Consider the following 25,654-nt stretch of genomic DNA (forward strand, 5'->3'; position numbering starts at 1 on the left):
AAAAGGAAAGGCTTCGGTTGTAAGGGGACGGGGCGGTCACATCCCCTCAAACACCTGCCACATCAGCTGGCTCCAATCCTCAGCATGCTGGAAGTCATCTGACCACTGGTCTGCCGGGCCGCTTCCCCTCAGCGGACCTCACTTCAAACAGTGGGGGCTCACACAGCCCATACCAGAACCCAAAACAGTAACACGACACGCACACTCGTCACAACAGCTAAATTCTCCATCTGTTGGGAGAAGGTAAAACCAGCATGCATTTTGAACATTTTCCAACAACTTGTTTTCTTTGATTAATTTAGTTATTCATACTTTCATTCTACTTTTGCTATTCCCCTTCCCCCCCCTCCCCTTGTTGCCTTTGCTCCAATCCACTGCCTGGTGATATTCATGAAAAATCCATGCAAGGAAGAAACTTCTTAAACGTAACTTCAACCTGCTGATTTAAGAAAAGTACAACAAAGTCATGCCCGAATATGTCAATGTTACGATGACATCAATAAGTCAACAACCCCCGACCCCCATGCCATAAATAGCGCACGGTCCTATGAGAAAGACCGTATGTACACATTCCACATGTGACGTTATGGAGTACAAGACACTGTAAAACATGTGATGCCATTATCATCGCTAAAGCACAACTAACCTGAAGCAGCATCATGACAAGTGACAATTTTCACAATGATGTGCTGTTGTTTTCAGACGTTATGTTTACTGCTGGGGGTTTTTTGCTGGTAAAAGAGTAAAGTTGCATTATTAATGCCATCAGGTAGAGTTATGACATCCATTTAACAGTCCCTTCAGGATTTTGTGGGCTTTTTTGCTATTGTCACGGCCTAATTTGCTTGAATTTGCGGCATATGTTTTAGAAAATTGTATGGATTAATTTGTGTCTTCATTATGAAAGCTTTTTTTGACACTGAATTTATGTAACTGAGTTTTTTGTGTTGGAATTTTGTGTTGTTTTTTTATATCCAATTATGCTGACATTTTTATTGAATAAAAACTTGTGAGCAAAATGTGTGTTTAAAAAATCAGTTTGTTAAAACACAGTGTTTTAAAATTCAGTTCCTAAAAATTCAATGTAGAAAAACATTTAGTGCAGAAATATTCATATTCAAGACTCACTTCTGTTAAATTAGAAGTGAAGCAATAGATCCTGTCTCAGAACCAACCAATGAGATGTCAAGTTTTGTTTTTTTCAAACATTTGTTTTTGATGGGGTTTTTTTACTTATATAGTCCAGAAATACAATTAAATACATGTCAAATGTTTTTTTTTTATTTCCCCCAAAAAAGTAACCCACAAAAATTATATATACATAAAAATAAAAATAGAAACTAGAAAAAAATACATAATTCAGTCAAATAAGTACAGGCAAATATTGACATGAAACCTGAATGTCCCCAACACGGTGCAGCAAAACACAAAAGCAGACAAAAGGCTCATCAATTATCTACCTTTCAATTACTTTTCAATCGGGGTTAAATTTGAGATCAGTCTCTTTCACATATTTTAGGAAAACATCCCATACTTCCTGAAACTTCACAAATCTGATGTTGATTAGCTTGCAAAGCATCTGTGAGACAATCAAACATGACTTTTAAAGCCATCACCTGGTTACAAGTTGTTTGTTCACGGCATTTTCACAATGGTAAGTTTGAATCAAAGCGTGTTTTATGCTGTTGCACACGTAGCATTTAGCAGGATGTTAGCGTTGGCTAGCTAAACTAAGCTGAGACTGTACAATATTTTGAAAAAAAGCAAAACATAGATCAAGAACAGAAAATACTTTTCATATTTCCCACATTAATGCACAGTGTATTTCAAACTTTAAATATATTTAGTTTGAAACAAATTTCTTCACAGTGACAAGTCCTGTTGACCCTGAAAGGACGAGTAGCTGAAAAGTATTTTCTTTCTAATGTGAAATTCCGAGGTCTTGCACACACCCAAAGTTTGTTTGTCCGTGAGCCTTTATCGACTTGGCATTCCCGAAATGTTTGGTCTGTATAAAAACTGCTTCAGTTGACGACCAAGAACCAGGACGTGCTCATACGGATCAATTCCACCAATTTTTTTGTATTTTTTTTAGGTACAGTACATTGATTTTTTTTCTTTGGTACCATCCAATCTAATCCAGTTTGTTGCTCGCAATATCACTGGTTGAGTACAGCCATGTAAACCAAAATGTTGTTTACCCAGCCCCCACAATGCATTGCACAATCATGTGCCCTTCCGAGCCCTATGAAGGTATTTTTTTGTTAGTAAATGAGAGACGATGAGAGATTATCATCACACTTCAACATCTCGGACCTTTAAATGCTGCCTTTTTGCTTGGTCAGTATTGCAAATGAAGCAACAGTTCTCAATTGTCTTACCTTGAATAAATAATATGAAATAAATACACTGTAAAAAAAAATCCTATTTTTATGGTTAATTTACTCTAAATTTCTACTGTAATTTTTCTATTTTTTTTAAATAGTTTATAAAACTGTAGAATTGAAGACATTATCTGTAAATAAACAATCCGCCTGTTATTTTAAGTAATATGCCAGTAATGACAAACTATGTATATTTCTATTTTTTTTACAGAAAAATACCAAATTAATTATACATAGCATTTTCTGTTTTCTTAAATTACTTTCAAATTCATGTCAAATTACGATATTTTTTCGCAAAACGTTTCATGAAAATTTCTGTAAATATAATGTTTTTGATCATTATTTGGTTTACAATGTTTTACTTTAATTTTATGGTTTTGGTTTGGCAGCCATAGCTGCCAGTAGTTGACCATTTTTTTACAGATTTTTTTTTTACAGTGTATATAAATACATGTAAACTATGAAGTGAGGATGCCGGTGTGTTGCTGAATGTTTGTATACAACATCCAGAAGGCTTAACGTTGTAGACAGGAAGTAGATCTAAAGTATGCAGGACAATTTTGCCGTTTGAGCAGTAAATAATTGAAATATTTTTACACGTTGCTGTGCCTGCTTAACGTTAAGTTTTGATTAGACAGTTGATGTACAAGTTTGAAAGTCGCTCAGAGACAAATTCAGTTGGTGAAAATGATGCTGATTGGCCAAAATGTGGAGGGAAGCATTGGACAAAGGCCATGCATAATACGTGGGGATTGGTTCAATTTGCAATAATTGGCGCGATCACAACATAGCAAATTACTGTAGCGGCTGATAAAGAGTAAGACTATTATTCAGTATCTAGAAATATTAGAATGATCTCAGGTTAAATAATATCACATTGTGGTTGATGTTAAATTGACTTACTGATGTATTCATTGAGAGCTGGTAGCAATGTAACAGTATGGAATTTTCATATCACGGTTATTGTGACCAAAATGTGTTGAATGTGCTCAATAAGCATTTATACACACACGGACATAATTCGATTTTTTTAAAGAACTAAAATATATAAATCCATTGTTAGAAAGTCCACTATTTTGCATGTTTTGTGTTTCTTATGCTTCACTGATACGTGTTCTGGCAGGCATCTTACTCTGTTCACCTTAAAAACACGCCTGTGTCGTATTTCTCAGAGTATAAAACGATCACTCTGTTCCAAGAGAAGCCAGCTTGTCGGTTCAACTAAATATCTTAGTTGTTGGATTGGTGTATGCCACAGGTGTCAAACTCAAGGCCCGGGGGAAAAAATGCATATTTTAAACGTTATTATCTAATCATGCCAAATGTTACATTATTATATAGTGTATTACAAAAATTTGTTAGTAAAGATAAAAATAAACAGTTGAATATTTGCTTGTCACCTTTACGTTTGATTAATAGATTGAAACTTGTATTAGTAGATTGCAGAGTACAGTACATATTCCGTACAATTGACCACTAAATGGTAACACCCGAATAAGTTTTTCAACTTGTTTAAGTCTGGGTCCACGTTAATCAATTCATGGTACAAATATATACTATCAGCATAATAAAGTCATCATACAAGTTAATCATCAGAGTATATACGTTGAATTATTTACAATCCGGGGGGTGGGATGTGGAGGGGGTAGGGGGGAGGGGGGTGTTAGGTTAGGTTATGAGCATATTTCAGTCATCATACAAGTTTATCATCTGAGAAATGGACATTGAAACAGCGTAGGTCTCACTTGGTAGGATATGTACAGCGAGCAGTGAACATAGGGAGCTCAGAAAGCATAAGAATTTGCATAACATTTGATTATTTACAATCCGGGGAGGTGGGACGTGGTGGGGGTGGGGGGCTAGGCTAGGGTTGTAGTTGCCTGCAGGTGTTCTTTTAGTGCGGTTTTGAAGGAGGATAGAGATGCACTTTCTTTTACACCTGTTGGGAGTGCATTCCATATTGATGTGGCATAGAAGGAGAATGAGTTAAGACCTTTGTTAGATTGGAATCTGGGTTTGACGTGCTTTGTGGAGCTCCTCCTGGTGTTGTGGTTATGGCGGTGATTTACATTCAGGAAGTAGTTTGACATGTACTTCGGTATCAGGGAGGTGTAGCGAATTTTATAGACGTACGATGTATCCATTAATTTGTACATGAAAAAATCTAATAATCAAGTGCATGGGCAATAATGTAATGATATGACGGGGCTACTGGTACACATTTATATAAATGCTGTCAAATTATTATTTTTTTTTATGATTAATCACAGGGTATTGCCCGCATGCATAATTTTAATTAATTTTTAAGAAGTGGCCCTCTGACAGACGCCTGAGACGCCGAGATGAGCGGTCGCACCCTCTTCCGCTCCCGATCGGGAATCCAAACAACTGCTCGGATTATCCCACACTTCCTCCTTTTTCTACTGTGGATTACGGATTTATATTTTAAACCTCCTCGGATACTCTACCCTCTTGAAAATGAGAGTCGAGAACGCGAAATGGACATACAGAGTGACTTTTATCTCCACGACAATATATCGGCGAAGCACCTTGGCTTCGGAGCTAACGTGTTAGCATCGTGCTTGTCTGCACATCGAGGCAGAAGAAACATGCCCCTGACTGGAAGGATAGACAGAAAGTCAATAATACTACTATTACTTATACTATCAGGAGACACTGAACTCAACCCTGGACCTGCAACAACACGGTTAATGTTGTCCCGACTGGCGAAGACTAGCAATGCTACTGCTAGCGTCGCCATCGAAGCTAACTCGGCTACCGGCTCGTCTCAGCTCAAGCTCACCTGTGCTCCTGCGGTCGGCGGCTCGGCGGAGGACTTCGCCCCGTTCATCGACACGGTCGGAGGCTCGGCGGCGGCGGTGGAGGACGACCCGGTCATCATAGAAGGCAGTGACTCAGCGGCGGTGAACGACGCGGCGGCTGCGGTGGACGGCGACCCAGACATCGGTGATTGCGGGGAACTGCACGAGATGGCGGGGGTCCACGCGACCTCTCCCCGGTCCCGGACGGCCGAGGACGCGCCATACACAGGATTTAGAGGCGCCTTTACACAAACATTTTCGTTATTCTCTTTCTCTTTGTCTTCAAAAAAGCCCGCCAAAAGGAAACCCAACCCATCCCCCAGCAACCCTACCTGGCCTCCTCCTCCCTCTCCCTCCCCTCCCCCTTTCTCTCCCTCCCCCTTCACCTGGAGGACGATCAATATGCCTCTCTCTCCTCTCTCTCCTTGCTCTTCAACTGCAACAGCAATAATAACCAACAATTTTTCTGGTCAGTACCACAACACAGCGGACTCTGATGCTCTTTTTGGTTCCAGTGGACTACACATCATCCACCTTAATGTGAACAGCCTCTCTGGAGCCAAACTCGACCAAATCAGAGAAATGTTCCTCAACACGAAGGTAAAAATCTTGTGTTTCTCTGAAACCAAATTTGATCAAAGTATTTCTGACTCAGAGATAGAAATACAAAACTTTTCGGTTATCAGAAAGGATAGGAATAAACACGGTGGGGGCGTTTGTATGTATATTCACCAGGATATTAAATACATAACTCGCACTGATCTTAACCACAATAACCTGGAATCTGTGTGGGCGGAAATCAAATTTAAAAATGCTAAGCCGGTACTAATAGGGACTGTTTATAGACCCCCTAATCAGAGTGATTTCTATGGGGCTTTGGAAGAATGCTTGGCGGGGACAGACAACATGGAGAAAATTATAACTGGGGATCTGAACACAGATATTCAACGCAAAGATGCGCTTGTCTTCAGATCCTTCAGCAAGTTTTGTAATCTGCACGGTCTTTCCCAGCTAATAGCGCTACCCACAAGGGTGTGTGATTCCACCCAATCAACCATAGATCTCATTCTCACTTCAGACCGGCCTAAAATAAAAAATAGTGGGGTCATGATCTGTGGTCTTAGCGACCACTATCTGACCTTCTGCACCCGTAAAATAGCTAAACCTAAAGCCAATGGCCACATAACAGCCCAATCCAGATCCCTCAAAAAATACTCCAATGACAATTTCAATTTAAAATTAGATGAGTGGGACTGGTCCCCTGTGCTCGCGAGCAACCTGGTCGATGTCGCTTGGGATCGCTTCAAAACGGCGTTCCTAAAGATACTAAATGACATGGCTCCCGTGAAAACAGTCAGGATCAAAGCCCGCTCGGAACCATGGATGAATCCGGACCTATTAGCTGCCATAAAAGACAGAGACAGGAAATACTCTGAATACCAAAAATGTAAAACAGAAGTAGATAAACAACCCAATAATATCAACCTCAAATTACTCCTTTCAACTCTCAAAAAGCAATGCAATAAATTAAGAAATAAGTCAACCAACCTGACTAAATCCTTAAAAAAAAATTACATTAATGACAAAATAGAGGAAAACACGAATAAGCCACGTGAGCTCTGGAAAATTCTCAACAACCAGCTTCCTGGTTGCAGCCAGAAACTTAAAACAAGACTCACCAACATCAGCATCAAGGAGGGTGACTCCCTCATTACAGACAAAATGGAGGTAGCTAGCAGACTTAACGCCTTTTTCACCAGCATAGCTGCAACTCTTGTCAACAAGCTGTCCCACCACTCTGGTCGCTTTGGTGTAGAACACATTAAAGCCTTCTACAGAAAGCTAGGAGTATCCAACAATGATTTCAAATTAGAAATGGTCACAGCTGATGAGGTGTTTAAAAAATTGAGCGCGCTCCACCCTAACAAGGCCACCGGCCTTGATAATATTCCCTCCAGATTCCTCAGGGACTCTGCCTCCATCATTGCCCCGATCATCACGCACATAATAAACCTATCAATTACACAAGGCCAAGTACCAAAAGATTTTAAGATAGCAAGAGTAACTCCCCTCTTTAAAAAAGGAAGCAAATTGGAACCTGGCAACTACCGACCTGTTTCTATTCTCAGCTCCATTTCGAAAGTAATGGAGAAAATAGTTTATGAACAGGTCGATAGTTACCTTGCCACTAATAAACTCATGTACAAATTCCAATCCGGCTTCAGAACTAACCACTCCACTGACACATGCCTTCTCTATCTGACCGACCACATCAAACATGAGGTGGACGCGGGCAAATACTGCGGCATGGTCATGCTGGACCTTCAGAAGGCCTTTGACACCGTTAACCACGCTATACTGTTGGATAAGCTCAGAGCAATCGGATTTAACAAAACCTCTTGGAGCTGGATGCAGTCTTACTTGGAGGGGAGGGAGCAGGTGGTAGAGGTGAACGGCACCGTGTCCCCCCCCCTCTCGGTGAGCTGTGGAGTCCCCCAAGGCAGTATATTGGGACCTTTACTGTTCCTAATATACATAAACGACATGTCATCGGCATGTGACTGTGAATTGTTTTTGTTTGCGGATGACTCTGCCCTGCTGGTATCCGGCAAGGACAAGTCACAGGTGGAGAAAATCCTCAGTGCTGAGCTCTGTAGAACCTGCAACTGGCTCGCTGACAACAAGCTATCCATCCACTTGGGTAAAACAGAATCCATCCTGTTTGGGTCCCACATCAAACTTAAGAGAGTCAATCACTTCACCATAAAAGTAGGTGACAGTGTCATCACCAGGAAAGATGAGGTCACCTACCTAGGTTCCATTCTAGAGGCTAACCTTTCCTGTGATAAAATGGCAACCAAGGTAATCAAAAAGGTTAACCAACGAACGAGATTTCTCTACAGAATTTCCTCTCTGGTCAACAAAAGCACCTTGAGGATTCTGGCGGGAACTCTCGTTCAACCCTTTTTCGATTACGCATGCACCTCCTGGTACCCTAGCACCTCCAAAACCCTCAAATCTAAACTCCAAACATCTCAGAACAAGCTAGTCAGGTTACTTCTAGACCTCCACCCCAGATCCCACCTCACTCCTACCCACTTCTCTAAAGTGGGCTGGCTCAAGGTGGAGGACAGAGTTAAACAACTTGCACTGAGCCTAGTCTATAAAATCCGCTACACCTCCCTGATACCGAAGTACATGTCAAACTACTTCCTTAACGTAAATGACCGCCATAACCACAACACCAGGGGGTGCTCCACTAACCACGTTAAACCCAGATTCCGAACTAACAAAGGTCTTAACTCATTCTCTTTCTATGCCACATCAATGTGGAATGCGCTCCCAACAGGTATAAAAGAAAGGGCATCTCTATCCTCCTTCAAAACCGCTATAAAAGTTCACCTCCAGGCAGCTACAACCCTAAACTAACACCCTCCCCGGATTGCTAATAATCAAATGTAAACAATCAAATGCAGATTCTTTTTCTTATGCCTTCTGATCTCTCTCTCTCTCTCTCTCTCTCTATGTCCACTACTTGATGTCCATATCCCCACCCCCCCACCCCACCCCCCCCTCCACACTCCTGATTGTAAATAATGTAAATAATTCAATGTGATTATCTTGTGTGATGACTGTATTATGATGATAGTATATATGATAGTATATATCTGTATCATGAATCAATTTAAGTGGACCCCGACTTAAACAAGTTGAAAAACTTATTCGGGTGTTACCATTTAGTGGTCAATTGTACGGAATATGTACTTCACTGTGCAACCTACTAATAAAAGTCTCAATCAATCAATCAAAGGCAACCATTGCTGCGATGTGGCCCTCAATGAAAACGAGTTTGACACCCCTGGTGTATGTCATTTCTTAAAGACGCTTATGTCTCTTGTTTTCATGATAGTATTTAAGTAAGCATGCTAGCGCCAGTCCGTCCGCACGTTTATCAAAGTGCGGCTATCAAATGCGTTTTTTTAATCCTTTTAATTCAAAACAGTAATACCAACCGTCGAGTTTTACCGCAGTAATCATTAAAGCGGTTTATCGTTAAATCTCTAAGAACAGGTCAACTTTTTGTTGTGGGTTTAATTATTGAGATGATTTGCATGAAGTCTAATTAAAAGGTGCTTTCAAGGAAACTCTAAATCCATGTCAATTTGCCAATCCTGTGTAGAAGAGACATTTTGCAGGTTAGCATCATCCTCTTAACAGTTTTTGCAATGAGCTATTAAAGCAACCAGGACATAGTATATTCTACTGTTTGTGCTGCGAAAACTAGCCACTTGAAATAAAGTGTTTAATTAAGCATTGAGAACCTCAGCTGGCAGCCGCGGGATAGCGTTAGCCTGCACTGGCGTAAACGAGCCTAGTGACACACTTTCATAACCTCGACACGGGCTTGTTGTGTACGTAACACACAAAAAAGACTAGATATATAAGGAATTCATGCATTTAATTGTAACTTGTAGGTGTCTTGGGATAGTCTACTATTCCACGGTTCCATTCGAAGCCTCCCTCACTGCTCCCCAACATAATGATCATTTAGCTGGTTCACCTAGGGCGGGGGTCGGCAACCCGCGGCTCTAGAGCCGCATGTGGCTCTTTAGCGCCAACTTAGTGGCTCCCTGGAGCTCTTTCAAAAATGTGTGGAGATGGAAAAAGATGACGGAAAGTAGAACTCCCACTGTTTATATTATACATGCTTCACTGATGAGGGTATTTGGCGAGCGCCGTTTTGTCCTACTAATTTTGGCTGTCCTTGAACTCACCGTAGTTTGTTTACATGTACAACTTTATCCGACCTGCCACAGAAAGACGTGTTTTATGCCACTCCTTCTTTGTCTAATTTTGTCCACCAAACTTTTTATGCTGTGGTTGAATGCACAAAGGTGAGCTTTGTTGATGTTATTGACTTGTTGGAGTGCTAATCAGGCATGTTAATCAATGCTAACATGCTATTTAGGCTAGCTGTATGTACATATTGCATCGTTATGCCTTGTTTGTTGATATATTTGAGCTCATTTAATTTCCTTTACTTATGTCCTCTGTGTATTTAATTTATATTTGCATGTCTCATGACACATTATCTGTATGTAATATTGGCAGCATTTGTTTGTGTGCCATGTTGTTAATGGCCACCGCAAACATTACCCAGCTTGCAAAGATTGTCAAATTAGAAGATGACAACCTGCCGTTTCCTTTAACTTAGACACCCACATCTATGGCTTTGGCCATTCTAAGACAGTCATTTCCAGAAGTTATCTCACCCTCTGAGAATCCTCCGTTTTACTAATGTTTTCCAATGTTGTAAAAATGTGTAGAATAAATATTATATTTCAACATTTCTGTCAATGAAGATTTGCGTCAGCCTGCAACACCAAGTCATTTTTATAGTAGGCTAATATAGCTAATATACTGTAGACACTTACATCATATGTTGCCTTCACTATAACACTTTTAAAAGCCTTTTAATTTGTTGCAGTTCCAGGAAGATTTGTTTTTGTGTTTTTGGTCCAATATGGCTTTTTCAACATTTTGGGTTGCCGACTCCTGACATAGGGAAACTTTGCTCCGACTTTGACTTCTTCTAGATAGTCAAGTTTGATCATCAACTCGGTTCTTCGCTGGAACTGAAGTGTGGGCACCTCATTAAACTATACAGTTTCTGTCCTGTTTATTTGTTCATCTGGGAAAAGTGGTAAATTACGATATGTATAATCGATTATTTGGGATATAATTGATAACAGAAGGTTACAAAGGCTCCTAATTTGGCCGCTGACATACACGGTAACATTTTGCATTATTTCAAGTTGTATTATTTTTTCAAAACTACGAAAATATTAAATATAATGTATTTTTTGGACCACAGGGCACCATATTATAAGGCACACTGCCGAGGAACGGATCATATTAAAGGGGTCTTATTATGATTTTTTTTTTCTATATTTAAAACACTTCCTTGTGGTCTACATAACATGTAATGGTGGTTCTTTGGTCAAAATGTTGCATAGATTATAGACTTAGACAAACTTTAATGATCCACAGGGGAAATTGTGTCTGTAAAACAAATTATGTTTTACAGACCATCTTCCAGCTGCTTTCTGACAGTCGCTTCAGGATGCGCCGTTTTGTGGGCGGCCTCCACTTCGACAGAGCCTTCTCCCCGTCCTTTGTTATAGCGGTAGTTTTTAGCACTTCCATAGTGAGTCTACTAACAGATATAAGTTACAACTAGAGATGTCCGTAAATATCGGACTGCCGATATTATCAGCCAATAAATGCTTTAAAATGTAATATCGGAAATTATCAGTATCGGTTTCAAAAAGTAAAATGTATGACTTTTTAAAAGGCTGCTGTACGGAGTGGTACACGGACGTAGGGAGAAGTACAGAGCGCCAATAATCCTTAAAGGCACTGCCTTTGCGTGCCGGCCCAGTCACATAATATCTACGGCTTTTCACACACACAAGTGAATGCAACGCATACTTGGTCAACAGCCATACAGGTCACACTGAGGGTGACCGTATAAACAACTTCAACACTGTTACAAATATGCGCCACACTGTGAACCCACACCAAACAAGAATGACAAACACATTTCGGGAGAACATCCGCACCGTAACACAACATAAACACAACAGAACAAATACCCAGAACCCCTTGCAGCACTAACTCTTCCGGGACGCTACTATATACACCCCCCGCTACCCCCTAACCCTCCTCCCCCACCTCAACCCCGCCCACCTCAACCTCCTCATGCTCTCTCAGAGAGAGCATGTCCCAAATTCCAAGCTGCTGTTTTGAGGCATGTTTAAAAAAATAATGCACTTTGTGACTTCAATAATAAATATGGCAGTGCCATGTTGGCATTTTTTTCCATAACTTGAGTTGATTTATTTTGGAAAACCTTGTTACATTGTTTAATGCATCCAGCGGGGCATCACAACAAAATTAGGCATAATAATGTGTTAATTCCACGACTGTATATATCGGTATCGGTTGATATCTGAATCGGTAATTAAGAGTTGGACAATATCGGAATATTGGATATCGGCAAAAAAGCCATTATCGGACATCTCTAGTTACAACTGTATGCTACTTTATATTAGGAATGACAACAGCGGAGGATGAATGCCCCACAACAAGAGAATAGAGAAAAAGAAGGAGCTTATTGACTGAAATGCGGACTACAATGGGGGACGGATGCACATTTTCGGGACTTATGCAGATCCCAAATACACATAAGCAGGTACCAATAGGTAAGAAAAGTTGCTTTTGCATAATATTGCGAAACAAAATGCCAGATAATATGTCACCTAATGGGTGCCATTTTGGGGTCCTTATACACACACCATAATAATACCCGTAATGCCCTAACTTCCATCAAGCGGTACGGCTTCATAGCTTACCAAAGTCGTACTAAAACATTTTGACAGATTTTTGAGCGTGTGTGTAATGTTCTATATTCTCAATTACAAAAACATCAAAGTTTTGGGCTTGCCTTACTAGCGTCATTTCTTGAACAGGTGTCAACCTGCAGTCCACACGTATCTCTTGTGTGTGACTGCCATCTACTGGTCACACTTATCATTACACCATGTACCACATATAATGGCTTGGCGGTCAGTAAGCACAACCAGAATTAATCCGGGTTATAAGGCGCACTGTCGATTTTTGAGAAAATGAAAAGCTCTTAAGTGTGCCTTATAGTCTGAAAAATATGGTCCTTGTTTAATGAAACCTCCGCCTTGTTTTTAGGAATACTTACTACGCTACTGTATTTTAATGTTTGTCATTATGGTGATACTTGGAGAGCCAAGCGTTTTTTGAGGTGGAACTTGGTGAAAAAAGTTTGAGAACCACTGCCCTAGACGATCATAAGTTCTATATGTTATCGTATCGGTCTTGAGAAGCGGGACGTGATCTGTATCGGTATAAGCTTGACAAAAATAAAATGGTGCGCATCCCTAGTTATAAATACAGTTGTAATGCTGCTTCTTTGTCCACCAATCAATGCAGAACATTGTGCTTTGATGGAAGGGTGTCAAAAGCGTGAATGGTACCAAAATGAACTCCACGGATTGGTGGAAACGGGGCATTTATTTTTTATTTTTACGAAAGGCAATAAATCTATATTATTATCAACTGACTTGTGTATATATTATCCTTCCAGTTTTCCTTTTGTAAATAATTGAGCGGGAACACTGGCTCATGGAATCATGACAGAGGACGCCTGTACTCCAATTACCCCCAATGCTATTGGTGACATTGATTTAGAACTACTGACAGTAGATGGTGCCAAATAAACACTTCACACACACACACACACACACACACACACACACACACACACACACACACACACACACACACACACACACACACACACACACACACACACACACCTCTTACAATCAGCACAACCAAGTTAGTCTCTTTTTTTTCCCCCGCTGGAAAGCCATAAGTAGAACAGAGTCGGTACCATCCAGTGGAATACGAGGCATTGAAAGACGATGGTTAGCACCAACGTTCACACTTGATCTACCTGCTATGGCCATCAAACAACAACTGCCAAATATTAATATGGTCAAAAAGTCAAAAATGATCATACGCTATTTATTGATCAGGTGACTCGGAGGCAAAATGGTCACATGGTCCTACTAGCAGTCATTTTCAGCTCCTCACCTCTCTGAGGGACGTGGCTTTGACAATAAGATCCAGTTGTTTGTTTTCTAACTACCAAGACAGGATTTAACTCACAACATTTTCACCACGATTGAGCTGGGCAGTGAACGCACCGCATGGCCAGCCAACTTCACACAATCTTTCTGAGCGTTCCATAATAAATATTACATAGATTTTCTTTTTAAAACAGTCTTTTCTTCCCAGATTTAAGGTTGTTTTTACCCATTGAAAAACTTTTCACACAAATGTCTAAATAACCATAATAAATATAAGACCTGGATATAAGACAATATTTCTTCCCTGAGGAAAGGCCTAAAAAGGTGGTTCATCTTACATGAAAGGAATTTATTCATGCAAAGTAAATCAGCAAAAGGCCCAAAACGTCTTCCCGTCACTCAAAGAAGTGTCTTATATCCGGGTCCGTTAGGTGGTTAAAATTCAGATTGTTGATTCACTGATGTAGAAAACATGATTTAAAAAAAAGATGCAATTGTTATTCGAAATATCTTTCCAAAAAAGTGTCTTTAAAAACAGGCAGTTGCTTTATTTTTAGGATCGTCCTATATACGGGTTAGTAAGGTAGTTTACACTTTCAAATCGACATTTAGACAGTTGTTTTTGACAAGTTTAAACAACTATTAAGTTTGTTTAGAAAATATTTTTTCCTAACAATTGGGTCTTGAAAAAGAGATGGTTGTCTTATATTCGGAACAATAAAGTTCTCATGAGATTCTGACAATTGCTTCACTGATTTTGATAACATAATTAAAAAAAAACAACAACTAATATTGCATTTGTCTTACAGGTTTTTCTTCCATAAAAACGGGTCATCTTATATTCAGGGGTGTCATATACATGGGAGAGTCAAGTACAGTAGTTTTAACTCGCAAATCGACATTCAGACAGTTGTTTTTGACAACGAGATTAAAAAATATATATATCCACTTTGTTTTAGAAAATATTTTTCCACACACAACGGGACCTAAAAAGAGGCAATTGTACTCGGGTCTCTTGAGCAGTCATGAGATTTTGAAAATTGCTTCACTGATTTTTATAAAAAATTGTTTTTTTTAAAAACTAATATTAATTTTGTCCTAAAAGTTATCATAAGATATTTTAAATAAAATAATTTTGTATTAGAGGTTATTGTTCCGTAAAAACAGGTTGTCCTATATCCGGGACTGAATGGTACAATAGTTTTAACTTGCAAATCAACATTTAGAGAGTTGTTTTTGACAACAAGAATTACAATAAAAGATTAATCTTGTTTTAGAAATATTTTGGGGCTTGAAAAAGAAGAGGTTGTCTTATATCCAGGTCACTAAAGTAGTCATGAGATTCCCACAATTGTGTCCAGATTTTTAAAAAACAATAATGGATATAATGAAAACAGATTCATTTTTTCTTAGATTTTATTTTAACATATAAACAGATCATCTTACATTGACAGCCGTCTTATATTTTGGGTCAACAAAGTAGTCATGCAAACTGAGATTTAGAAATAAGTGTTTTTTATTTAGAAATCAGTATTTTTTTATTGTAATATTCATTTTGTCTTATAGAATATTTTACCAAAAACAAATGTTTTTTTTAGGCTTGTCTTATATGCGGGTTAACACCAACTATGACAACAAGAATTACAATAAAAGATTAATATTGTTTTAGAAATATTTGGGGGCTTGAAAAAGAAGAGGTTGTCTTGTATCCAGGTCACTAAAGTAGTCATGGAATTCCCACAATTGTGTCCAGATTAAAAAAAAAAAACAGAGATTATTTTTTTCTTAGATGTCATTTTAACTTAAAAACAGATCATCTTACATTAAAAGCTGTCTTATATTTTGGGTCAACAAAATAGTCATGCAATATGAAATTTAGAAATAAGTGTTTTTGATTTCGAAAACAGTATTTTTTTTAATTCATTTTGTCTTACAGAATATTTAACCAAAAACAAATGTTATGTTTAGGGTTGTCTTATATGCGTGTCAACACCAACAATAATTAAAATAAAAGATGAATCTTGTTTTTAAAATATTTTGGGGCTTGAAAAAGAAGAGGTTGTCTTATATCCGGGTCACTAAAGTATTTATGAGATTCCCACAATTGTGTCCAGATTTTTTTTTTAAAAACAGATTATTTTTTTCTCAGATGTCATTTTAACATAAAAACAGATCATCTTACATTAAAAGCCGTCTTATATTTTGGGTCAACAAAGTAGTCATGCAATCTGAAATTTAGAAATAAGTGTTTTTGATTTTGAAAACAGTATTTTTATTTAAATTAATTTTGTTTTACAGAATATTTAACCAAAAACAAATGTTATGTTTAGGGTTGTCTTATATGCGGGTCAACACCAACAATAATTAAAATAAAAGATGAATCTTGTTTTAAAAATATTTTTGGGGTTGAAAAAGAAGATGTTGTCTTATATCCGGGTCACTAAAGTAGTCATGAGATTCCCACAATTGTGTCCAGATAAAAAAAAACCAGATTATTTTTTTCTTACATGTCGTTTTAAGATACAGTACATCTTACATTAAAAGCCGTCTTATATTTTGGGGCAACAAAATAGCCATGCAATCTGAAATTTAGAAATAAGTGGTTTTGATTTTGAAAACAGTATTTATTTGTTTTAAATATTAATTTGACCAAAAACAAATGTTATGTTTAGGGTTGTCTTATATGCGGGTCAACACCAACTATCAATAAATGAGAAAAATATAAGAAACGTGAAAAAAATCACACTTACTCTTTCCGTGTGAGGTTCATATGCACATGGTGGAAAGGGTCACCAACACACCCCAAAATAAGGTCGAGATGCCCATTAATTGGTCAGCTCTCATGTTCCTTAACATTCTTGAATATGAAATTTAAAAAAAAATCATAAAAATTTGGTCTTACAGAATATTTAACCAAAAACAAATGTTATGTTTAGGGTTGTCTTTTATGCGGGTCAACACCAACGAGAATTCAAATAAAAGATTAATCTTGTTTTAAAAATATTTTTGGGGTTGAAAAAGAAGATGTTGACTTATACCCGGGTCACTAAAGTAGTCATGAGATTCCCACAATTGTGTCCAGATAAAAAAAACAGATTATTGTTTTCTTACATGTCATTTTAACATAAAAACATATCATCTTACATTAAAAAGCAGTCTTATATTTTGGGTCAATAAAGTAGTCATGGAATCTGAAATTTAGAAATAAGTGTTTTTGATTTTGAAAACAGTATTTATTTGTTTTAAATATTAATTTTACCAAAAACAAATGTTATGTTTAGGGTTGTCTTATATGCGGGTCAAGAAATGAGAAAAATATAAGAAAAAGAAAAAAATCACACTTACTCTTTCCGTGTGAGGTCCATATGCACATGGTGGAAAGGGTCACCAACACACCCCAAAATAAGGTCGAGATGCCCATTAATTGGTCAGCTCTCATGTTCCTTAACATTCTTGAATATGAAATTTTAAAAAAAATCATAAAAATTTTGTCTTACAGAATATTTAACCAAAAACAAATGTTATGTTTAGGGTTGTCTTATATGCGTGTCAACACCAACAAGAATTAAAATAAAACATGAATCTTGTTTTAAAAATATTTTGGGGCTTGAAAAAGAAGAGGTTGTCTTGTATCCGGGTCACTAAAGTAGTCATGAGATTCCCACAATTGTGTCCAGATTTTTTTTAAAAAAGAGATTTTTTTTTCTTAGATGTCATTTTAACATAAAAACAGATCATCTTAAATTAAAAGCCGTCTTATATTTTGGGTCAACAAAGTCGTCATGCAATCTGAAATGTAGAAATAAGTGTTTTTGATTTTGAAAACAGTATTTTTTTTAGAAATTAATTTTGTTTTACAGAATATTTAACCAAAAACAAATGTTATGTTTAGGGTTGTCTTTTATGCGGGTCAACACCAACGAGGATTCAAATAAAAGATGAATCTTGTTTTAAAAATATTTTTGGGGTTGAAAAAGAAGATGTTGACTTATACCCGGGTCACTAAAGTAGTCATGAGATTCCCACAATTGTGTCCAGATAAAAAAAACAGATTATTGTTTTCTTACATGTCATTTTAACATAAAAACATATCATCTTACATTAAAAAGCAGTCTTATATTTTGGGTCAATAAAGTAGTCATGGAATCTGAAATTTAGAAATAAGTGTTTTTGATTTTGAAAACAGTATTTATTTGTTTTAAATATTAATTTTACCAAAAACAAATGTTATGTTTAGGGTTGTCTTATATGCGGGTCAATAAATGAGAAAAATATAAGAAAAAGAAAAAAATCACACTTACTCTTTCCGTGTGAGGTCCATATGCACATGGTGGAAAGGGTCACCAACACACCCCAAAATAAGGTCGAGATGCCCATTAATTGGTCAGCTCTCATGTTCCTTAACATTCTTGAATATGAAATTTTAAAAAAAATCATAAAAATTTGGTCTTACAGAATATTTAACCAAAAACAAATGTTATGTTTAGGGTTGTCTTTTATGCGGGTCAACACCAACGAGAATTCAAATAAAAGATTAATCTTGTTTTAAAAATATTTTTGGGGTTGAAAAAGAAGATGTTGACTTATACCCGGGTCACTAAAGTAGTCATGAGATTCCCACAATTGTGTCCAGATAAAAAAAACAGATTATTGTTTTCTTACATGTCATTTTAACATAAAAACATATCATCTTACATTAAAAAGCAGTCTTATATTTTGGGTCAATAAAGTAGTCATGGAATCTGAAATTTAGAAATAAGTGTTTTTGATTTTGAAAACAGTATTTATTTGTTTTAAATATTAATTTTACCAAAAACAAATGTTATGTTTAGGGTTGTCTTATATGCGGGTCAAGAAATGAGAAAAATATAAGAAAAAGAAAAAAATCACACTTACTCTTTCCGTGTGAGGTCCATATGCACATGGTGGAAAGGGTCACCAACACACCCCAAAATAAGGTCGAGATGCCCATTAATTGGTCAGCTCTCATGTTCCTTAACATTCTTGAATATGAAATTTTAAAAAAAATCATAAAAATTTTGTCTTACAGAATATTTAACCAAAAACAAATGTTATGTTTAGGGTTGTCTTATATGCGTGTCAACACCAACAAGAATTAAAATAAAACATGAATCTTGTTTTAAAAATATTTTGGGGCTTGAAAAAGAAGAGGTTGTCTTGTATCCGGGTCACTAAAGTAGTCATGAGATTCCCACAATTGTGTCCAGATTTTTTTTAAAAAAGAGATTTTTTTTTCTTAGATGTCATTTTAACATAAAAACAGATCATCTTAAATTAAAAGCCGTCTTATATTTTGGGTCAACAAAGTCGTCATGCAATCTGAAATGTAGAAATAAGTGTTTTTGATTTTGAAAACAGTATTTTTTTTAGAAATTAATTTTGTTTTACAGAATATTTAACCAAAAACAAATGTTATGTTTAGGGTTGTCTTTTATGCGGGTCAACACCAACGAGGATTCAAATAAAAGATGAATCTTGTTTTAAAAATATTTTTGGGGTTGAAAAAGAAGATGTTGACTTATACCCGGGTCACTAAAGTAGTCATGAGATTCCCACAATTGTGTCCAGATAAAAAAAACAGATTATTGTTTTCTTACATGTCATTTTAACATAAAAACATATCATCTTACATTAAAAAGCAGTCTTATATTTTGGGTCAATAAAGTAGTCATGGAATCTGAAATTTAGAAATAAGTGTTTTTGATTTTGAAAACAGTATTTATTTGTTTTAAATATTAATTTTACCAAAAACAAATGTTATGTTTAGGGTTGTCTTATATGCGGGTCAATAAATGAGAAAAATATAAGAAAAAGAAAAAAATCACACTTACTCTTTCCGTGTGAGGTCCATATGCACATGGTGGAAAGGGTCACCAACACACCCCAAAATAAGGTCGAGATGCCCATTAATTGGTCAGCTCTCATGTTCCTTAACATTCTTGAATATGAAATTTAAAAAAAAATCATGAAAATGTTGTCTTACAGAATATTTAACCAAAAACAAATGTTATGTTTAGGGTTGTCTTATATGCGTGTCAACACCAACAAGAATTAAAATAAAACATGAATCTTGTTTTAAAAATATTTTGGGGCTTGAAAAAGAAGAGGTTGTCTTGTATCCGGGTCACTAAAGTAGTCATGAGATTCCCACAATTGTGTCCAGATTTTTAAAAAAAAGACATTATTTTTTTCTTAGATGTCATTTTAACATAAGGGAAACTTCGGTTTTTTTCAACCTGGGCCCTGTTTTCATAATTTTTTCTGTATATGTGAGTGCTGGATAAAACATTTTTTGAGGTCGCGCCAGTATTGAGCAGGGCAGGCAGCCTCCAGCCCAGCTAACGCTCGTACACAGGGCAACTGGCTCTCGTCAAAATTCGGCCTATAAACATGCATTTTTTTCACACTGACAGGCTCAGATAGTTACAATGAGTGTCCGACAACATACTAGAAAGGAGAAATTAACGTATGTCTCTACCTTTAGCTGGAGATCGCTGTGTGTTGTGAGCTGTGTCCAAATCTCACCACGCTACAAATCTCGTTCCGAAATCTCGCGATAACTCGCGACAAAACACCGGTGGAAAAACAGTTACCTGACTGAGGTGAAGAGAGATGACTGAAGTGATTTTCTGTTGGATTACCGAAGACTGTTATTTTAGTTTTATAGTGGAGGCAGAAAATCACTTCAGTCATCTCTCTTCACCTCAGTCAGGTAACTGTTTTTCCACCGGTGTTTTGTCGCGAGTTATCGCGAGATTTCGGAACGAGATTTGTAGCGTGGTGAGATTTGGACACAGCTCACAACACACAGCGATCTCCAGCTAAAGGTAGAGACATACGTTAATTTCTCCTTTCTAGTATGTTGTCGGACACTCATTGTAACTATCTGAGCCTGTCAGTGTGAAAAAAATGCATGTTTATAGGCCGAATTTTGACGAGAGCCAGTTGCCCTGTGTACGAGCGTTAGCTGGGCTGGAGGCTGCCTGCCCTGCTCAATACTGGCGCGACCTCAAAAAATGTTTTATCCAGCACTCACATATACAGAAAAAATTATGAAAACAGGGCCCAGGTTGAAAAAAACCGAAGTTTCCCTTTAACATAAAAACAGATCATCTTAAATTAAAAGCCGTCTTATATTTTGGGTCAACAAAGTCGTCATGCAATCTGAAATGTAGAAATAAGTGTTTTTGATTTTGAAAACAGTATTTTTTTTTAAAATTAATTTTGTTTTACAGAATATTTAACCAAAAACAAATGTTATGTTTAGGGTTGTCTTTTATGCGGGTCAACACCAACGAGAATTCAAATAAAAGATCAATCTTGTTTTAAAAATATTTTTGGGGTTGAAAAAGAAGATGTTGACTTATACCCGGGTCACTAAAGTAGTCATGAGATTCCCACAATTGTGTCCAGATAAAAAAAACAGATTATTGTTTTCTTACATGTCATTTTAACATAAAAACATATCATCTTACATTAAAAAGCAGTCTTATATTTTGGGTCAATAAAGTAGTCATGGAATCTGAAATTTAGAAATAAGTGTTTTTGATTTTGAAAACAGTATTTATTTGTTTTAAATATTAATTTTACCAAAAACAAATGTTATGTTTAGGGTTGTCTTATATGCGGGTCAATAAATGAGAAAAATATAAGAAAAATAAAAAAATCACACTTACTCTTTCCGTGTGAGGTCCATATGCACATGGTGGAAAGGGTCACCAACACACCCCAAAATAAGGTCGAGATGCCCATTAATTGGTCAGCTCTCATGTTCCTTAACATTCTTGAATATGAAATTTAAAAAAAAATCATAAAAATGTTGTCTTACAGAATATTTAACCAAAAACAAATGTTATGTTTAGGGTTGTCTTATATGCGTGTCAACACCAACAAGAATTAAAATAAAACATGAATCTTGTTTTAAAAATATTTTGGGGCTTGAAAAAGAAGAGGTTGTCTTGTATCCGGGTCACTAAAGTAGTCATGAGATTCCCACAATTGTGTCCAGATTTTTTTTTAAAAAGAGATTATTTTTTTCTTAGATGTCATTTTAACATAAAAACAGATCATCTTAAATTAAAAGCCGTCTTATATTTTGGGTCAACAAAGTCGTCATGCAATCTGAAATGTAGAAATAAGTGTTTTTGATTTTGAAAACAGTACTTTTTTTTTTAATTAATTTTGTTTTACAGAATATTTAACCAAAAACAAATGTTATGTTTAGGGTTGTCTTTTATGCGGGTCAACACCAACGAGAATTCAAATAAAAGATGAATCTTGTTTTAAAAATATTTTTGGGGTTGAAAAAGAAGATGTTGACTTATACCCGGGTCACTAAAGTAGTCATGAGATTCCCACAATTGTGTCCAGATAAAAAAAACAGATTATTGTTTTCTTACATGTCATTTTAACATAAAAACATATCATCTTACATTAAAAAGCAGTCTTATATTTTGGGTCAATAAAGTAGTCATGGAATCTGAAATTTAGAAATAAGTGTTTTTGATTTTGAAAACAGTATTTATTTGTTTTAAATATTACTTTTACCAAAAACAAATGTTATGTTTAGGGTTGTCTTATATGCGGGTCAATAAATGAGAAAATATAAGAAGAAGAAAAAAATCACACTTACTCTTTCCGTGTGAGGTCCATATGCACATGGTGGAAAGGGTCACCAACACACCCCAAAATAAGGTCGAGATGCCCATTAATTGGTCAGCTCTCATGTTCCTTAACATTCTTGAATATGAAATTTAAAAAAAAAATCATAAAAATTTTGTCTTACAGAATATTTAACCAAAAACAAATGTTATGTTTAGGGTTGTCTTTTATGCGGGTCAACACCAACGAGAATTCAAATAAAAGATGAATCTTGTTTTAAAAATATTTTGGGGCTTGAAAAAGAAGAGGTTGTCTTGTATCCGGGTCACTAAAGTAGTCATGAGATTCCCACAATTGTGTCCAGATTTTTTTTTAAAAAAGAGATTATTTTTTTCTTAGATGTCATTTTAACATAAAAACAGATCATCTTAAATTAAAAGCCGTCTTATATTTTGGGTCAATAAAGTAGTCATGGAATCTGAAATTTAGAAATAAGTGTTTTTGATTTTGAAAACAGTATTTATTTGTTTTAAATATTAATTTTACCAAAAACAAATGTTATGTTTAGGGTTGTCTTATATGCGGGTCAATAAATGAGAAAAATATAAGAAAAAGAAAAAAATCACACTTACTCTTTCCGTGTGAGGTCCATATGCACATGGTGGAAAGGGTCACCAACACACCCCAAAATAAGGTCGAGATGCCCATTAATTGGTCAGCTCTCATGTTCCTTAACATTCTTGAATATGAAATTTTAAAAAAAATCATAAAAATTTTGTCTTACAGAATATTTAACCAAAAACAAATGTTATGTTTAGGGTTGTCTTATATGCGTGTCAACACCAACAAGAATTAAAATAAAACATGAATCTTGTTTTAAAAATATTTTGGGGCTTGAAAAAGAAGAGGTTGTCTTGTATCCGGGTCACTAAAGTAGTCATGAGATTCCCACAATTGTGTCCAGATTTTTAAAAAAAAAGCGATTTTTTTTTTCTTAGATGTCATTTTAACATAAAAACAGATCATCTTAAATTAAAAGCCGTCTTATATTTTGGGTCATCAAAGTCGTCATGCAATCTGAAATGTAGAAATAAGTGTTTTTGATTTTGAAAACAGTATTTTTTTTTTAAATTAATTTTGTTTTACAGAATATTTAACCAAAAACAAATGTTATGTTTAGGGTTGTCTTTTATGCGGGTCAACACCAACGAGAATTCAAATAAAAGATCAATCTTGTTTTAAAAATATTTTTGGGGTTGAAAAAGAAGATGTTGACTTATACCCGGGTCACTAAAGTAGTCATGAGATTCCCACAATTGTGTCCAGATAAAAAAAACAGATTATTGTTTTCTTACATGTCATTTTAACATAAAAACATATCATCTTACATTAAAAAGCAGTCTTATATTTTGGGTCAATAAAGTAGTCATGGAATCTGAAATTTAGAAATAAGTGTTTTTGATTTTGAAAACAGTATTTATTTGTTTTAAATATTAATTTTACCAAAAACAAATGTTATGTTTAGGGTTGTCTTATATGCGGGTCAATAAATGAGAAAAATATAAGAAAAAGAAAAAAATCACACTTACTCTTTCCGTGTGAGGTCCATATGCACATGGTGGAAAGGGTCACCAACACACCCCAAAATAAGGTCGAGATGCCCATTAATTGGTCAGCTCTCATGTTCCTTAACATTCTTGAATATGACATTTTTTTAAAAATCATAAAAATTTTGTCTTACAGAATATTTAACCAAAAACAAATGTTATGTTTAGGGTTGTCTTATATGCGTGTCAACACCAACAAGAATTAAAATAAAACATGAATCTTGTTTTAAAAATATTTTGGGGCTTGAAAAAGAAGAGGTTGTCTTGTATCCGGGTCACTAAAGTAGTCATGAGATTCCCACAATTGTGTCCAGATTTTTTTTAAAAAAGAGATTATTTTTTTCTTAGATGTCATTTTAACATAAAAACAGATCATCTTAAATTAAAAGCCGTCTTATATTTTGGGTCAACAAAGTCGTCATGCAATCTGAAATGTAGAAATAAGTGTTTTTGATTTTGAAAACAGTATTTTTTTTTTAAATTAATTTTGTTTTACAGAATATTTAACCAAAAACAAATGTTATGTTTAGGGTTGTCTTTTATGCGGGTCAACACCAACGAGAATTCAAATAAAAGATTAATCTTGTTTTAAAAATATTTTTGGGGTTGAAAAAGAAGATGTTGACTTATACCCGGGTCACTAAAGTAGTCATGAGATTCCCACAATTGTGTCCAGATAAAAAAAACACATTATTGTTTTCTTACTTGTCATTTTAACATAAAAACATATCATCTTACATTAAAAAGCAGTCTTATATTTTGGGTCAATAAAGTAGTCATGGAATCTGAAATTTAGAAATAAGTGTTTTTGATTTTCAAAACAGTATTTATTTGTTTTAAATATTAATTTTACCAAAAACAAATGTTATGTTTAGGGTTGTCTTATATGCGGGTCAATAAATGAGAAAAATATAAGAAAAAGAAAAAAATCACACTTACTCTTTCCGTGTGAGGTCCATATGCACATGGTGGAAAGGGTCACCAACACACCCCAAAATAAGGTCGAGATGCCCATTAATTGGTCAGCTCTCATGTTCCTTAACATTCTTGAATATGAAATTTTAAAAAAAATCATAAAAATTTTGTCTTACAGAATATTTAACCAAAAACAAATGTTATGTTTAGGGTTGTCTTATATGCGTGTCAACACCAACAAGAATTAAAATAAAACATGAATCTTGTTTTAAAAATATTTTGGGGCTTGAAAAAGAAGAGGTTGTCTTGTATCCGGGTCACTAAAGTAGTCATGAGATTCCCACAGTTGTGTCCAGATTTTTTTTAAAAAAGCGATTTTTTTTTTTCTTAGATTTCATTTTAACATAAAAACAGATCAGCTTAAATTAAAAGCCGTCTTATATTTTGGGTCATCAAAGTCGTCATGCAATCTGAAATGTAGAAATAAGTGTTTTTGATTTTGAAAACAGTATTTTTTTTTTAAATTAATTTTGTTTTACAGAATATTTAACCAAAAACAAATGTTATGTTTAGGGTTGTCTTTTATGCGGGTCAACACCAACGAGAATTCAAATAAA

General features: G+C 35.7%; 1 protein-coding gene across 1 annotated transcript in view; it reads right to left on the reverse strand.

Moving 5' to 3' along the window:
- igf1ra (insulin-like growth factor 1a receptor) overlaps positions 1–17,364 on the reverse strand; it is a 195,121-nt gene extending 177,757 nt beyond the window's left edge. The window contains 1 exon segment of the mRNA XM_062042591.1: positions 17,239–17,364. Within this exon segment, the coding sequence (XP_061898575.1) occupies positions 17,239–17,344 (106 nt within the window). The 5' untranslated portion in view covers positions 17,345–17,364.
- Positions 17,365–25,654: the final 8,290 nt, after the last annotated feature.

Source organism: Entelurus aequoreus, linkage group LG03 (assembly GCF_033978785.1).
Source record: "Entelurus aequoreus isolate RoL-2023_Sb linkage group LG03, RoL_Eaeq_v1.1, whole genome shotgun sequence".
Classification (NCBI taxonomy): domain Eukaryota; kingdom Metazoa; phylum Chordata; class Actinopteri; order Syngnathiformes; family Syngnathidae; genus Entelurus; species Entelurus aequoreus.